We start from the raw sequence: 17,271 nt of genomic DNA, 5'->3' as shown, positions 1-17,271 counted from the left end.
GGTTTCCATCCCAACTGAATAGGACAGATTGACACCATGTTGTTTTGACAAACTGTGACTTGACTTCATCTCCTCCCTGCCTTTGGTGACGAGAACAGTTCATATGTAGTCGCTTCTGTTGTAACTGAGGAAGCAGGATAAAGGGAGGGGAAAAAGGAAGAAAGTGAGGGAGGGGAATCTGAAACAGACTTTGTACTATTCATCCATCATAGATTCAGGCAATGGCAGGAATATTTTAATAGTTAAGACTAAAGAGTACAGAAGAGCAAACCTCAAACCTAGAGGCAGTGAGGATATAGAGTTTTTAAAAGTCAGTGTCTCAGTCAAACCCTGTTGTCTGTCAGAGAGGGACAGACAAGAGAGAAATAGAGAGAGAGAGATCCATGACTAAACAACATGATTAGGGAGCCGTTGTTGATCAATGCCATGAAGGGTCAGCAGGGTCTTTGATACACCCGAAAGAGAGAGAGGTGTTTCCTGCCTCGTTTGTGTATAGCTTTGATCCTGCAATTAATGATATTACCCACAAACCTCCTCTGTTCCAGTTATCCCAGACAGACAGCAGACGTCTTATTTAGAGACACTGATGATTAGTCTAAAAGCCTGGAAGCAGGATGAAACGGTGAAGGGATTCTTCTTTTGTCAGGCGAGTAAGAGAGAACAGAAAAGGTTTCATACCTCGACAGGTTACGTCCTCAAACAAATAAAGACTGCTGGAGGAAGATCTTGCAGTCAAATTGAAATGTTTGAGCACCTTAGCATTGTCCCCCTCCTCTCTCCTGGTATCCTACTCTTGAGTTTTTAGTGAAGCACACACCCAGCCAGCCCAAAGGCACCTCTATGGTCTCACTATTAAGTGACTGTTAAAATGTTTTGGTCTAAATGACTCCCTGGGCCTGTGGCAGAGAGCAACATGGTGTGAATACTGATCTCTTCCAGGGCCTTTTCCCCCTAAAGCAGCATTCTGCAGTTGCTACATCCATTTTTGGACTTATAAATTACTGATATATATATATATATATATATACCCATTGATTCTTGAAGAATATAACTTAGAAATGCCAATAAACTTAGTTCAACTGTCATATCCCACCATAACCCAAAAGAAAAGCTTGTTTTACTCCAATGTTTGTAAACCAAAGTAGATTTATACAACACTGTATAGCCTTGAAACATGGTTAAAAAAACCATTTAGTATATATTGGATGGTCAGTCTTTGCATCCATAGCTCTGTCTGTGAATTTGAGAGCCGTTACATTTCTCCAGGCTTGGCCCCAGTGATGTACTGGGCTGTATGCACTACCCTCTGTAGCAACTTACAGTCAGATGTCGAGCAGTTGCCATACCAGGCGGTGATGTAACCGGTCAGGATGCTCTCGATGGTGCAGCTGTATAATTTTTTTTTTTGAGGATCTGGGGACCCATGCCAAATCTTTTCAGTCTCCTGAGAACTATATTGTCGTGCCCTCTTCACAACTGTCTTGGTGTGTTTGGACCATGATAGTTTGTTGGTGATGTGGACACCAAGGAACTTGATACTCTCGACCCTGGTCTCTGACCTCCTCCCTATAGCCTGTCTCGTTGGTGATCAGGCCTACCACTGTTGTGTCGTTAGCAAACTTAATGATGGTGTTGGAGTCATGCTTGGCCACGCAGTCGTGTGTAAACAGGGAGTACAGGAGAGGACTAAGCACGCACACCTGAGGGGCCCCAGTGTTGAGGATCAGCGTGACAGATGTGTTGTTGCCTACCCTTACCACCATCAATAAGTCCAGGATCAAGTTGTAGAGGGAGGTGTAGGAAAGGGCAGTGTGGAGTGCGATTGAGATTGCGTCATCTGTGGATTTATTGGGGCGGTATGCGAATTGGAGTGGGTCTAGGGTTCTGGCATGATTGCATTGATGTGAGCCATGACCAGCCTTTCATGGCTACCGACGTAAGTGCTACAGAGCAGTAATCATTTAGGCAGGTTACCTTCGCTTTCTTGGGCACAGGGACTATGGTGCTCTTTTTGAAACATGTAGGTTTTACAGACTCAGGTTAAAAATGTCAGTGAAGACACTTGTGAAGACAGTTGGTCCGCGCATGCTTTGAGTACACTTCCTGGTAATCCGTCTGGCCCTGCGGCTTGGTGAATGTTGACCTGTTTAAAGGTCTAGCTCACATCAGCTATGGAGAGCATGATCACACAGTCATCCGGAACAGCTGGTGCTCTCATGCATGCTTCAGTGTTGCTGGTTTCCCTTTGTAGTCTGTAATATTTTTCAAGCCCTGCCACATCCGACAAGCTCCTCCTATAATCCATAAAGGAATGTGTTGAACTGGGATTCGTGATCCAGGCACTATCAGCAGCCAACGTGAGGAAATCAACGGCATATTCCGCCACACTGAGTGAGTCTTGGCGAAGCTGGAGTATCTTCCGGGCAGACTATCTCCCGGACAACAGTGTCAAACCTTTTTCACCTCAGCCATGAAGTCCTCCAGGCTGAAACACACGGCAGATTGTTGTTCCCACACCGCCGTCGCCCAGGCGAGAGCCCTCCCGGACATTAGCGTCAGACTGCAGCTCGAAAATGAGGGAACTCTGGCAGAGAAACGCCCCACAGGATCCTAACCCTCCAACGAAGCGTTCCAGAGGAGGTAAGCAGGGTTCTCGGGAAGCCGGGGTGGCCTGGAGAGACGCACTGCTGACTGCGGTGTTGCTGGGGGACTGCGAGGCTACTGTCGGCTGCCTCACAGATAATCCAGCAATGTATTGCTCCAGCATTAAAGGCACAGTCATAGCGTTCTGCTAATGTCTGGAATCCGTCCAGAAGACCCAAAAGTAACTCCTCATGTCTCTTAACTGTGACTCCTTCTGAGGAGATGTTGTTGCGGAACTGGTCCGTGTACTGGGTCAGTCATGGCCAGTTCGTACTATCAGACCTCAGGATAAGACCCAGATGCAGACAGTTCGAAATAACAAAAGTTTATTACAAAAACAGGGGGCAGGCAACTTGCAGGTCAAGGGTAGGCAGAGGTCAGTAATCCAGAACATAGTCCGAAAGGTACAGAACGGCAGGCAGGGTCAGGGCAGGCAGAATGGTCAAAACTGGGAGAACTAGAAAACAGGGATTAGAGAGAACAGGAGTACAGGAAAAATGCTGGTAGGCTTGACAAGACGAACTGGCAACAAACAAACAGAGATCACAGGTATAAATACACAATGGATAATGGGGCACATGGGTGACACCTGGAGGGGGGTGGAGACAAGTGCAAAGACAGGTGAAACAGATCAGGGTGTGACACCCAGTGTCTGTTGGAAAGCATTCTTTTTCTTTTCATCTTAAAAGCTCCCTAGTCTTTGCCCGATTATAAGCATACCCATAACAGGTTGAATCCACCACCATGCTTTAAAATATGAGGAGTGGTACTCTGTGATGTGTTGTGTTGGATTTGCCCCAAACATAAAGCTTTTTATTCAGGATGTAAAGTTAACCTCTTTGCCACATCTTTTTGCAGTTTTACTTTACTGCCTTGTTGCAAACAGGATGCATGTTTTGGAATATTTTTATTCTGTACAGGCTTCCTTTTCACTCTGCATTTAGGGTGGTATTGTGGAGTAACTACAATGTTGTTGATCCATCTTCAGTTTTCTCCTATCACAGCCATTAAACTATTTAACTGTTTTAAAGTCACCATTGTCCTCATGGTGAAATCCTTGAGCGGTTTCCTTCCTCTCTGGCCAACTAAGTTAGGAAGGACGCCTGTATCTTTGTAGTGACTGGATGTATTGATACAGCATCTAAAATGTAATTAATACTTCACCATGCTCAAAGGGATAGTCAATGTCTGCTTTTTCTACCAGTAGATGCCCTTCTTTGAGGGGCATTGGAAAACCTCCCTAGTCTTTCTGGTTGAATCTGTGTTTGAAATTCCCTGCTCGACTGAGGGAGATAATTGTATGTGTGGGATACAGAGATGAGGTAGTCATTAAAAAAATCATGTTTAACACTATTATTGCACACAGAGCAAAGTTTTACTCCTGAACTTATTTAGGCTTGCCATAACAAAGGGGTTGAATACTTATTGACTCAAAGTTCAGCTTTATTTTTTATTATTTTGTAAAAATGTATAATCATAATTTGACATTATGGGGAAATGTGTGTAGGCCAGTGAAACAAAATCTCAAATTCAGGCTGTAACAAAACAAAATGTGGGTAAAGACAAGCGGTGTAAATACTTTCTGAAAGCACTGTACATCCCCACATAGATAGATACAGACCCTCAGGACAATCTGAATTAAATAAACAATTATAATATACAGTACATCTAAAACAAAATCACAAAGTAGTGCACTGGGCCTTTACTAGTCCTGTATTAGCGATAGATATAGCCATCTGTAGCGTGGGCAAAACATTTTTCAGCACAAAAAATCCAGGTTCAACTGAAACCGGTGTGTTTAAGTCCAGGTTCTACTTAAACATGGTTCTACTGAAACAGGCCTGTTAAAATTCCAGTTCTACATGCAGCCTGTTAAATTAGTCAGGTTTGCATCTCCATAAGGACACGTCAGTACTTCAATCCACAGTTTATTTAAATTGTATTTTATTTCACCTTTATTTAACCAGGTAGGCCAGTTGAGAACAAGTTCTCATTTACAACTGCGACATAGCCAAGATAAAGCAAAGCAGTGCAACAAAAACAACCGTTACACAGTCAATAACACAAAAGAAAAGAAAGGTAAAATCTATGTACAGTGTGTGCAAATGTAGAAGAGTAGGGAGGAAGGCAATAAATAGGCCCTAGAGGTGAAAATAATTACAATTTAGCATTAATACTGGAGTGATAGATGTGCAGATGATGATGTGCAAGTAGAGATATTGGGGTGCAAAAGAGCAAGAGGATAAGTAATAATATGGGAATGAGGTAGTTTGGTGTGCTATTTACAGATTACCTGTGTACAGGTACAGTGATCGGTAAGCTGCTCTGACAGCTGATGCTTAAAGTTAGAGAGGGAGATATAAGACTCCAGCTTAAGGGATTTTTGTAATTCGTTCCAGTCATTGGCAGCAGAGAACTGGAAGGAAAGGCGGCCAAAGGAAGTGTTGGCATTGGGGATGACCAGTACAATATACCTGCTGGAGCGCGTGCTACGGGTGGGTGTTGCTATGGTGATCAGTGAGCTGAGATAAGGCAGGGCTTTACCTATCAAAGACTTATAGATGACCTGGAGACAGTGGGTTTGGCGACGGTTGTAGTGAGGCCAGCCAACGAGAGCATACAGGTCTCAGTGGTGGGTAGTATATGGAGCTTTGGTGACAAAACAGATGGCACTGTGATGTTTAAATGGGTGTATTCCAATTACACAGCATCAGGTTTCAAAGTTTATTCGCCACGTGCACAGGATACAAAAGGTGTAAAACAGTGGAGCGACATTTTTACCTTGAGAGCTCTTTTCCAACAATGCAGTAATAATAATAATAATAATAATAATAATAATAATAGAAAATATATTTTTTAAGCACAAGAACTATGATAAAGAAATGAGAATGCAAGTATATACAGATCAGTGCCAGTGCAAGGGTACTTAAGTGGTTGAGGTGGGTTTATACATAAGTGACTGGTAGTAGGATATACATGTAAAAAAGTGACTTGTAGCAGGAATATAGAAATAATATACTAATATATAGAAGTAAAATATACATGTAAACAGGAGTAATAGTGATCAGTAGCAGGATAAATATTAATGTTAATTGCAATCAGTAATCAATGGACAGAAGCGTAATGGAGTAATCAAATCATTTTAGCAGCAGCATGGTTGTGTCTGAGTGGGTAGAAACCTGTGGATATGCATACATATAGGCAGTGTGGGTAGTCTGTGGGAGAAGGAGAGCAGTAGTTGTTCTCCATTTAACAGTCTTATGGCCAGGGGATAAAATCAGTCTAGGAGTCTGTTGGTCTAAGCCTTGATGCACCTGTGCTGTCTGCCGGACGGGAGCATGAAGAATAGGCCATGTCTCGGGTGGCTGGAGTCTTTGGCAAGTTTTCTGACCTTTCTCAGACCCCGTCTATCATGTACATTCTGGATGGCTGGGAAATCACCCCCAGTAATGCGTTGGCCCGTCCATAACACCATCTGTATGGCCTTCCGTTCGTGGGCGGTGCAGTTGCCATACTAGACGGTGATACAATCAGTCAGGATGCTCTCAATGGTGCAGCTGTAAACATTCCTAAGGATTTGAAAGGCCATGCCAAATCGTTTCATCCTCCTGAAGGAAAAGAGGTGTTGCCATGCTTTTTCTGGTGTAAGAGGACCATGTTAAGTCCTCGGTGATGTGAACACCAAGGAACTTGAAGCTGTTGACCCTCTACACTGCGGCCCCATCAATGTGGATGGGGGTGTGGCCACACAGTCGTGGGTAAACAGTGAGTACAGGAGGGCGCTAAGCACATAGTGTGTTGAGATTCAGCATGGTAGTAGTGGTGTTGCCTACTCTCACCACCTGGGGTCAGTCCATCAGGAAATCCAGGATCCAGTTGCAGAGGAAGGTGTTCAGTCCCAGGGACCTGAGCTTAGTGACGAGCTTGGAGTGCACTATTTGTTAGGGATCCCCATTAGCTGTTGCCAAGGCAGCAGCTACTCTTCCTGGGGTCCAAACACATGACACTTACATTACATATAAACAGTACATCGTATAACATTATTACATCACTACATATATACAGTACAACATGTACAATACCACCACACCATACCAACAATATTACAATGTACGTGTGTAGAATGCGTGTGCTATCGCTTGTATGCGTGTGTATGTACCTTATTGTGTGTGTGTCTCTTCACAGTCCCCGCTGTTCCATAAGGTGTATTTTTACCATTTTTAAATTGTTTTATCTAATTCTACTGCTTGCATTCATTACCTGATGTGGAATAGAGTTCCATGTAGTCATGGCTCTATGCAGTACTGTGTGCATCCCATAGTCTGTTTTGGACTTGGGAATTGTGCAGAGACCTCTGGTGACATTCTTGTGGGGTATGCATGGGTGTCCAAGCTGTGTGCTAGTAGTTTAAAACAGACAGCTCAGTGTATTCAGCTTGTCAACACTTCTTACAAAAACAAGTAGTGATGAAGTCAATCTCTTCCTATTTTAGCAATGAGAGATTGACATGCATATCATTAATGTTATCTCCCCGTGTACTTTTAAGGGCCAGCCGTAGTGTTAAGGGTGAGCAGCAGCTCTTTATCCACAATATAGCAAAGGGTGTAAAGCCATAAAACGTACGTTTCTTCAGCAGCAGACTATGATCGATAATGTCAAAAGCTTCACCAGCAATATTTTTATCATCAATTTCTCTCAGCCAATCATTTGTGTAAGTGCTGTGCTTGTTGAATGTCCTTCCCTATAATGGTGCTGAAAGTCTGTTACCAATTTGTTTAATTATACGTTTTTTAAATACATGTTTTTAAAAACCTACTCGCGTCAGCCTCAGAACAAGATCATCCAGTCCTCTGCACGACTCAGTGTTGCTTTTGTTGAAGCGTGCACAAAATGCATTGAGTTCATCTGGTAGAGAGGCATCGTTGGGCAGATCATGGCTAGGTCTACCTTTTGTAATTCATAATGGACTGTAGCCCCTGCTTCATGCATTGAGCATTGGATCCAGGGTAATAGGATTCCACCTTATTCCTATATTGTCCTTTTGTTTCCTGATGAAATCAGAGACAGAGGTGGTTAGCTTGTCGACAGAGTCCCGGAACATATTCCAGTCAGCGCTACCAAAGCAGTCCTGCAACATAGCCTCTGATTCGGAGGACTATTCCTCTATGGAGCGTAACACAGGTACTTCTGGTGCTTTTGTCACCGGTACTTCTGGTGCTTTTGTCACAGGTACTTCTGGTGCTTTTGTTTGTGAACAGGAAGCAGGTATAAGGGTACAAGGCGAGACCCAGATGCAGACACAGGAGGCAGATGGTTTGAGTCTCTGGTATTTATTATAATCCAAGGGGTAGGCAAGAGAATGGTCGTGGACAGGCAAAAGTTCAAAACCAGGTCAGAGTCCAGGAGGTACAGAGTGGCAGGCAGGCTCGAGGCGAGGCGAGGCAAGGCACAAAACCGGGAGGATTAGCAAAAGAGATACGAAAAAGCAGGTGCACAGGAAAAACACACTGGTTGACTTGACAAGACAAACTGGCACATAGAGACAGGAAACACAGAGATAAATACACCGGGAAAATAAGCGACACCCGGGGGGTGGAGTGGAGACAATCACAAGGACAGGTGAAACAGATCAGTGTGTGACAGCAGGAGTATAGACTCATGATCTGATTTGCCGAAGAGGGAACGAGGGAGGGCTTTGTATGCTTACTTGTGGGTTGAGTAACACTGGTCTAGGACTTTATCACCCCTAGTGGCAAAGGAGACGTGTTGATAGAAGTTGGGCATCAAATGTCTTAGTTATGCAAATGTTTAAAATCGCCAGGAAAAAGAAAAGCAGCGTCCAGGTGCATGGTTTCCTGCTTGTTTCTAGCCTCGTACAGTTCGTTAAATGCAAACTATATGTTGCTGTCCTGAAGTGGAATTTACACAGCAGTCATGGTAACCGATAAACTCTCTCAGGAGGTAGAAGAGTTGGCATTTGACCATCAGGTATTCCAAGATGGGTGAACAATAGGTTGAGACTTCTATTGAGCTAGAGTCTGTTCACCATCTGTTGTTGATGACGAGACATACCCCTACCCATCTGGATTTTCCTGAATCCAATGACCTGTCTGCTCGGAGAATGGAGAATCCATCAAGTTGGATAGCCATGGGGGTTATCTTGTCCGAAAGCCATGTTTCAGAAAAACAGAGAATGTTACTGTCACGAGAGTCCCATTGATAGCAAATCTGTGATCGGAGGTCATCCATCTTATTATCAAGTGACTCAGTGTTGGCCAATAGAATGGAGGGAAGGGGTGGCCGGTTTTCCCTTCACCTTAGTTTCACCAGGAAACCAGCTCTCCTGCCTCTTTTGCACCGGCATTTCCTCTTGGGTAGCCGAAGATTGGATTGGAGGTACACAAAAAGCCCAGGGTAGATGAGTTGAGGCTGAAATTGAGATTAGTAACTGCTGATCTAAGGTTCAAAAGATTTTGTTGATCATAAGAAAAGATAGTGAATACATTTAATGCAAAAAAAGTAAAGATAAATGCCAAAATAATCACAAAATAGCAAAGCCATATAGTACGCCACCATATTGCGTCAGGTATCAGCCCTATAATTTCCTGCTTTTGAACCTCATGCAGAATTGTGTCACTCTCTCTGACTGAGCAGTGCTCCACTGTATGATTGCTGTAAGTGAAAGACTTGAAGGCAGCATGAGGCATAGGTTATCCCTTTGCTGCTGCTGGAAGATTGGCTCACTAAAGACTGTCAATCAACATCACACACACACTGACAGACTGCCGAAGAGTTTAAATGTACCACTCTGGTGAGAAACACAACATACAGTACCAGTTAAAAGTTTGGACACACTTACTCATTCAAGGGTTTTTCTTTATTTTCACTAATTTCTACATTGTAGAATAATAGTGAAGACATCAAAACTATGAAATTACACATATGGAATCATGTAGTAACCAAAAAAGTGTTATCAAAATATATTTGATATTCTTCAAAGTAGCCACCCTTTACCTTGATGACAGCTTTGCCTACTCTTGGCATTTTCTGAACCAGCTTCATGAGTTAGTCACCTGGAATGCATTTCAATTAACAGGTGTGCTTTGTTAAAAGTATATTTGTGGAATTTCTTTCTTTCTTAATGAGTTTGAGCAAATCAGTTGTGTTTTGACAAGTTAGGGGTGGTATACAGAAGATAGCCCTATCTGGTAAAAGACCAAGTCCATATTAAGGCAAAAATAGCTCAAATAAGCAAAGGGAAACGACAGTCCATCGTTACTTTAAAACATGAAGGTCAGTCAATCTGGAAATTTTCAAGAACTTTGAACGTTTCTTCAAGTGCAGTCGCAAAAAACATCAAGTGCTTTGATGAAACTGTCTCTCATGAGGACCGCTACAGGAAAGGAAGACCCAGAGTTACCTCTGCTGCAGAGGATAAGTTCATTAGAGTTAACTGCACCTCAGCCCAAATAAGTGCTTCATAGAGTTCAAGTAACACATTTCAATATCAACTGTTCAGAGGAGACTGCGTGAATCAGGCCTTTATGGTCGAATTGCTGCAAAGAAACCACTACTAAAGGACACAGAAGAACGTACTTGCTTGGGACAAGAAATACGAGCAATGGACATTAGAACTGTGAAAATCTGTCCTTTGGTCTGATGAGTCCAAATTTGAGATGTTTGGTTCCAACCGCTGTGTCTTTGTGAGACACAGAGTAGGTGAACAGATGATCTCCGCATGTGTGGTTCCCACTGTGAAGCATGGAGGAGGTGTGATGGTGTGGGGGTGCTTTGCTGGTGACACTGTGTGATTTATTTAGAAAAAGGCACACTTATCCAGCATGGCTACCACAGCATTCTGCAGCGATACGCCATCCTATCTGGTTTGCGTTATCATTTGTTTTTCGACAGGACAATGACCCAACACACCTCCGGGCTGTGTAAGGGCTATTTGACCAAGAAAGAGAGTGATGGAGTGCTGCATCAGATGACCTTGCCTCTACAATCACCTGACCTCAACCCAATTGAGATGGTTTGGGATGAGTTGGACTGCAGAGTGAAGGAAAAGCAGCCAACATGTGCTCAGCATATGTGGGTACTCCTTCAAGACTGTTGGAAAAGCATTCCTCATGAAGTTGGTGTGCAATGCTGTCATCAAGGCAAAGGGTGGCTACTTTGAAGAATCTAAAATCTATTTCGATTTAACACTTTTTTTTGCTTACTACATGATTCCATGTGTTATTTCATAGTTTCGATGTCTTCACTATTATTCTACAATGTAGAAAATAGTAAAACATTTAGAAAAACCCTTGAATGAGTAGGTGTGTCCAAACTTTTGACTGGTACTGTACGTAATAAATAGTGTATTACTATAATACTGTCATAAGAGGTTGGTGGCACCTTAATTGGGGAGGACAGGCTCATGGCTGGAAAGGAATAAATGGAATGGAAACCATGTGTTTGATACCATTTCATTTAATCCATTCCAGGCATTATTATGAGCTGTCCTCCCCTCAGCAGGTTTCGGGACGATCCACCGTTTTAGCAATGTTTCACTGTGTGTGTGTGTGTACTTAATGATATGCGAGTTTATCTGACTTGAGTTGTGCTTTTCTTCTATCCATCCTTCACAAATAGAATGTCAGAGTTTCTATGACAACTGTTCTTATTCCTTCCTGCAGAATGGGAGAAGGAATGTACTGTAATGGCATCACACCTATCGCACCCTGAAATGGTTTCTCACAGCTGACTGTAGAAATATACAACTATACAGCATAGAACCGATGTAGGCTCAGTACATGGTCAGACAGTAGACTGCAGAGACTGGATAATTATGTGTGAAGTAATTATTATCTTTCCGGTGTTTTCCATATTGAATGTATTATAGTGTACTGTTTTTTTGTGTATTTTTATGCTGTCTTCACAAAATAAATTTCCATGTAAATGGACAATAAGGTATATCGTATCGTACAAGGTAATCAGCATGATGAGTTTCTTCAGGGTCATATGAAAGCTGCTGAATGCACTTAGTTTCCCCTTTTTTGATAAACTAAAAAGAAGAGGCAGCTATAGTGATGGCCACGTAGCACAGCTAAATATCCTTTGCACTTTGATTTGCACCAAACATGTAATGTCCAATCAAATAATAACCCAACATAGTTGGGTCACAGTCTTCATTTCAAATATCAAACAGACACCTTTTATTGAATATTGATTTGTATATTGATGTCTATACAGGGCTCATCTGTAAAAAGACCTTGGTCTCAGCATGACTAATCATGTTAATGATCATATTAATGCTTCAAATCATGTTTATCCAACAAAAAATTGGAATAGATGCTTGATCATTTATATGTATCTTTAAAGCCTACATGCCATTCCCTTTTATATTCTGTGTGCTTACCTTATGGCCTGAGTTAACCTGTGGAGTGGTGCCTGTTCTACTGTGTAGACCTCAGTTAAATATGTATCTATGTTTGAGGTGGTAAAACAGTTGAACTTACTTTGTAATCAACGTCAAGTTTGAGAAAATAAAACCCCTAATATTTGCACCCGACTCAATTGTCTCTTGTTGCCTGTTTGTTGTCCCATACATAAGAAGATTTCATCCTCAGACAGACAGATGGATAGATGTTTTATGGCTATTCCAGTTTTGAATGGTTGGATGGACAAATGGGGGACTGGTGCATTCTCCAAGCCTTGGCTGAAACAGGTCTGTTTAAATCCCAGTTCAATCTGCAGTCTGTTAAAATAGTCCCACTCAGTGTTGCATCTCCATAGGGACATGTCAGTGACTCTACCAGTCATAGCGCTTTAATCCACAGATTGACGTTTAAATGGGTACATTCCAATTACACAGCACCAGGTATCGGTCCCTATAATTTCCTGCTTTGTAAACCTCATCCACAAACATGTATCGCTCTCTGACTGAGCAGTGCTCAGTGTTTGTGTGTTTGTATGATTACTGTAAGTGAAAGACTTGAATGCAGCAGGAGGTGCAGGTTCTCCCTTTGCTGCTGCTGGAAGATTGCCTCACCGAAGACTGTCAATCAACACACACACACTGACAGACTGAAGCTGGCAGGTTTAAATGAACCACTCTGGTGAGAAACACTTCATACGTAAATACAGTGCACTACTAGATTACAGTGCATGCTGTTCCTTGACTTTAAATGAGTAGAAGTATTCTATATATTCAGTCAACTCTGGAGGAGCAGATTCACAGACAGCTGATATGCTGACAGACAGGAGAGAGGTCTATACAGCTGTTTGTGTGCGTGCTTGCGTGCATGTGCATGTGCATGCATTTAATGATGTGTGAGTTTATCTGACTTGAGTTGTGCTTTTCTTCAGTCTGTCCTTCACAAAAAGTCAGAGTTGCTATGACAACTGTTCTATGACAACTTCTCACTGTAGAAATATACAGCATCAAACAGATGTAGGCTCAGTACATGGTCAGACAGTAGGCCGCAGAGACTGGATAATTACACTTAGTGTACAAATCATTAGGAACACCTGCTCTTTCCATAACAGACTGACCATGTGTATCCAAGTGAAAGATATGATTCCTTACTGATATTACCTGTTAAATCCACTTCAATCAGTGTAGATGAAGAGGAGGAGACCAGTAAAGGATTTTTAAGTCTTGAGACAATTGAGACATCAGATGGTGAATCGACAAGACAAAATATTGAAGTGCCTTTGAAAAGGGTATGGTAGTAGGTACCAGGCACACCGATTTGAGTGTGTCAAGAACTGCAACACTGGTGGGTTTTTCACGCTCAACAGTTTTCAGTGTTTATGAAGAATGGTCCACCACCCAAACAACATCCACCCAATTTGACATAACTGTGGGAAGCATTGGAGTCAACATGGGCCAGCATCCCTGCGGAATGCTTTCATCACCTTGTAGAGTCCATGCCCCGTCAAATTAAGGCTGTTCTGAGGGCAAAACTGGGTGCAACTCAATATTAGGAAGGTGTTCCTAATGTTTTGTACACTCAGTGTAAATGTGCATTAATGATTATGTTTCCAGTATTTTCCATATTGAATGTATTGTTCTTTGTGTATTTGTATGCTGGCTTCACAAAATGAATTTCCATGTAAATGGACAATAAAGCACAGAACATCATATGGAACAAGGAAATTAACATGAGTGTCTTTAGGGTCAATGCTGAATTCCCGTTCAATTCTTAACTGATCAACTCAAAATAAGTGGTAACTAGAGTACAGAGATACAAGTATACACACACCGATGAGCGTCTGCTTTTGTGCAGATTGTACCGCCTTTGATCCGTGATTGCACCTTGTTTGTGTGCGTGCATGTGATGATGGTCACGGCTTTGATCAGAGATCACATCAGGTTGTGTGTGTGTGTGTGTGTGTGTGTGTGTGTGTGTGTGTGGTGTGGGTGGATGGATGGGTGGGTGTTATGAAATCAGCGGCTGGACTCTCATTGGTGATTATTTTTCCACTGACTTTCTCTCTTTCTCTCTCCCCCTCCTTTCCTCCCTTTCTTTTTCCAGGTGTCTGTGTGAAATATTGGTTGACTCCAGAGATACCAGAAAGAAGCTACTGACACAGGTTACTGCTGGAGAGGGCACACCAATAAACACACATCACAAAGGTACACACAGCGTATACAGCTATGGAGGATTACGCTTCATTAATCATCTGCCTGGTCTATCTGAAGTCCTACATGGTTTGAGTGTGAGTACCTTTTTAAACTCTTACGCATCGTTCATCTATACTGCTAGCCTTGGTGCAGAACCTTATCTTTCTCTTGTCTCCTCTCCTCTCTAGGATGGACTTGTCTAACTGTACAGAGGGGGTCTTCTCCCTGGGTGGGGGTGAGGAGGGGGATGGGGGTTCTATAACCCCACCAAGTAAAATCATCCTCACCCTCACCCTGTCCCTGCTCGCTGTCATGACAATGGTTATCAACTCCCTAGTCATCACAGCCATCATCGTAACCAGAAAGTTACATCATCCGGCCAACTACCTGATCTGCTCTCTGGCGGTGACGGACCTGCTGGTGGCCATCTTGGTCATGCCCTTCAGCATCCTCTACATACAGAGGTAGCTACAAAGATTCATTATTGCACAATTGTTTGATTTGTCTTGCAGCATAAAGTGTCTTACAGCTTTTCAGATGCCCATATAGGCTTAAAAGACATGTTATCAAAGTATACAGTTTGTGGTCAAAATAATAATAAAGGGCAGTCACAAACATAATCACTATCAATATTCTGTCTGAATCCTCAGGGAAAGCTGGGTGATGGGCGAGGCTGTCTGTAATGTTTGGCTGAGTGTTGACATCACCTGCTGCACTTGTTCCATCCTCCACCTGGCAGCCATCGCTCTGGACCGCTACTGGGCCATCACTGACGCCGTGGAGTACTCACGCAAACGCACCGGCCTCCGAGCTGGCATCACTGTCGCCGTCGTCTGGTTCCTGTCCGTCCTCATATCCCTTCCCCCTCTGCTGTGGAGGAACCATGGTGGGGGGCCAGAGGAGGACCAGTGTCTGATAACGCACCACCACATCGCCTTTACCCTCTACTCCACCCTGGGGGCCTTCTATATTCCCCTGCTCCTCATACTCATCCTCTACTATAAGATCTACAGAGCAGCTCAGACTCTGTACCTCCGCAGGGGGGCCAGCAGAGCCAGCCAGCACTCCTCCATGGTCAACGGAACCACCCCCCCCTCCTGCCCCACTGAAGGAGACGCCCAGAGCCCAGACACCCTGAACCCCCCGGAAAAGTCCTACTCAGACCCCTCCACGGAGGGCGACCGCGTGCGCATCGCCGTAAAAAGTCCCCAGAGCGAGTCGAGGCGGGAGCGTGAATGTGGGTTGAGACGGCAGCGTATCTCAGGGACCAGGGAGCGGCGCGCTGCATCTACGTTAGGACTGATACTGGGGGCCTTCGTGGTCTGCTGGATGCCTTTCTTCCTGAAGGAGGTGATTGTCAACACGTGTGGCTCATGCAACACCTCCATAGAGCTGGCTGACTTCCTCACCTGGCTGGGGTACCTCAACTCCCTTATCAACCCTCTCATCTACACTATCTTCAACGAAGACTTTAAGAAGGCCTTCCAGAGACTGGTCAGGTGTAGGCTTCGCCTCTGACACGGGCAGAGAGGACACACATTTGTATTTTATTTAACCTTTATTTAGGAAGGGTGGAGTCCCATTTAGACAGAGGTACCTCACACATACAATTATCTGTAGGGTCCCTAAGTCAAACAGTGAATATCAAACCCAGATTCAACCACAAAGAACAGGGAGGTTTTCCAATGTCTCGCAAAGAAGGGCACCTATGGGTAGAAAAAAACATTGAATATCCATTTGAGCATGGTGAAGTTATTAATTACAGTTTGGATGGTGTATCAATACACCAAGTCACTACAAATACAGGTGTCCTTCCTAACTCAGTTGCCGGAGAGGAAGAAAACCACGATTTCACCACGATGTCAATGCTGACTTTAAAACAGTTACAGAGTTTAAAGGTACAATATTCAGAAATCATTCCGCCATTTCCTGGTTGCTAAAATTCTAATACTTCGCCTAATTTCAGTTTGTGACAAAACAAGCAATTTATAGTGTAGAGAATCATTGCACCATCTAAACCGCTGTGAAAAATCTTTACAATAACCAAAATATTGTATTTTCAACTGTTTGACGCTGGTGTACATAACTGAAAGTAAAAGACGCAAAAGCGATACTTAAGAATGGGAAGCATAGAAATAGAACACAGAACAGATCTACCGCTTCTTACGTTTGCTTTCAATGAGAATGACAGTCTATAACTCACATTTCTATGTGCATTTTGTCAGGTCGCCCAAAAATGTACATATTGAAACTTTAATGGCTGTGATTGGAGAAAACTGAGGATGGATCAACATTGTAGTTACTCCACAATACTAAACTAATTTGCAGGGTGAAAAAAAGTAAGCCTGTACAGAATACATATATTTCAAAACATGCATCCTGTTTGCAACAAGTCACTAAAGTAAAACTGCAAAAAATGTGGAAAGGAAATTAACTTTACAGTACCCTCAAAGTATTCATACCCTTTGACTTATTTCACATTTTGTTGTGTTATAGCCTGAACTCAAAATGGTTTACATTTTACTTACATTTTTTCTCACACATCTACACACAAAAAAAGATAATGACAAACTAAGTATCAACCCCCTGAGTCAATACATGTTAGAATCAACTTTGGCAGCAATTACAGTGACTCTTTCTGGGTAAGTCTCTAAGAGCTTTGCACACCTGGATTGTACAATATTTGCACGTTCTTAAAAAAAGTATTCAAGCTCTGTCAAGTTGATCATTGCTAGACAGTCATTTTCAAGTCTATTCATATATTTTCAAATCTATTTAAGTCAAAACTATAACTAGGCCACTCCAGGAACATTCAATGGCATCTTGGTAAGCAACTTCAGTGTATATTTGGCCTTGTGTTTTAGGTTATTGTCCTGCTGAAAGCTGAATTTGTCTCCTAGTATCTCTTGGAAAGCAGACTCAACCAGGTTTTTCCCTAGTATTTTGCCTGTACTTGGCTCCATTTCATTTTCTTTTCATCCTAAAAAAAACTATATTCTTGCTGATGACAAACA

At 42.8% G+C, this 17,271-nt stretch overlaps 1 protein-coding gene across 1 annotated transcript; it reads left to right on the top strand.

Moving 5' to 3' along the window:
* The first annotated feature begins 2,573 nt into the window (after nt 1-2,573).
* Nucleotides 2,574-15,833, top strand: LOC112224356 (5-hydroxytryptamine receptor 1F-like). Its single transcript, XM_024387863.1, has 3 exons — nt 2,574-2,752; nt 14,446-14,721; nt 14,908-15,833. Exons 1-3 carry the CDS (start codon nt 2,574-2,576, stop codon nt 15,773-15,775), a joined length of 1,323 nt encoding a protein of 440 aa, XP_024243631.1. The 3' UTR covers nt 15,776-15,833.
* The last annotated feature ends 1,438 nt before the right edge of the window (nt 15,834-17,271 follow it).

The sequence above is a fragment of the Oncorhynchus tshawytscha genome, linkage group LG03 (genome assembly GCF_018296145.1).
Source record: "Oncorhynchus tshawytscha isolate Ot180627B linkage group LG03, Otsh_v2.0, whole genome shotgun sequence".
NCBI lineage: Eukaryota > Metazoa > Chordata > Actinopteri > Salmoniformes > Salmonidae > Oncorhynchus > Oncorhynchus tshawytscha.
This window is presented reverse-complemented; position numbering and strand designations above follow the sequence as displayed.

Bases quoted from the DNA above. Each gene is read 5' to 3' on its own strand.
- LOC112224356 (XM_024387863.1), top strand. From the start codon at position 2,574: ATGAGGGAACTCTGGCAGAGAAACGCCCCACAGGATCCTAACCCTCCA. The intron at 2,753-14,445 runs GTATTGCTCCAG...TCTCCTCTCTAG, and splicing joins CTCACAGATAATCCAGCAAT to GATGGACTTGTCTAACTGTA. The intron at 14,722-14,907 runs GTAGCTACAAAG...CTGAATCCTCAG, and splicing joins AGCATCCTCTACATACAGAG to GGAAAGCTGGGTGATGGGCG.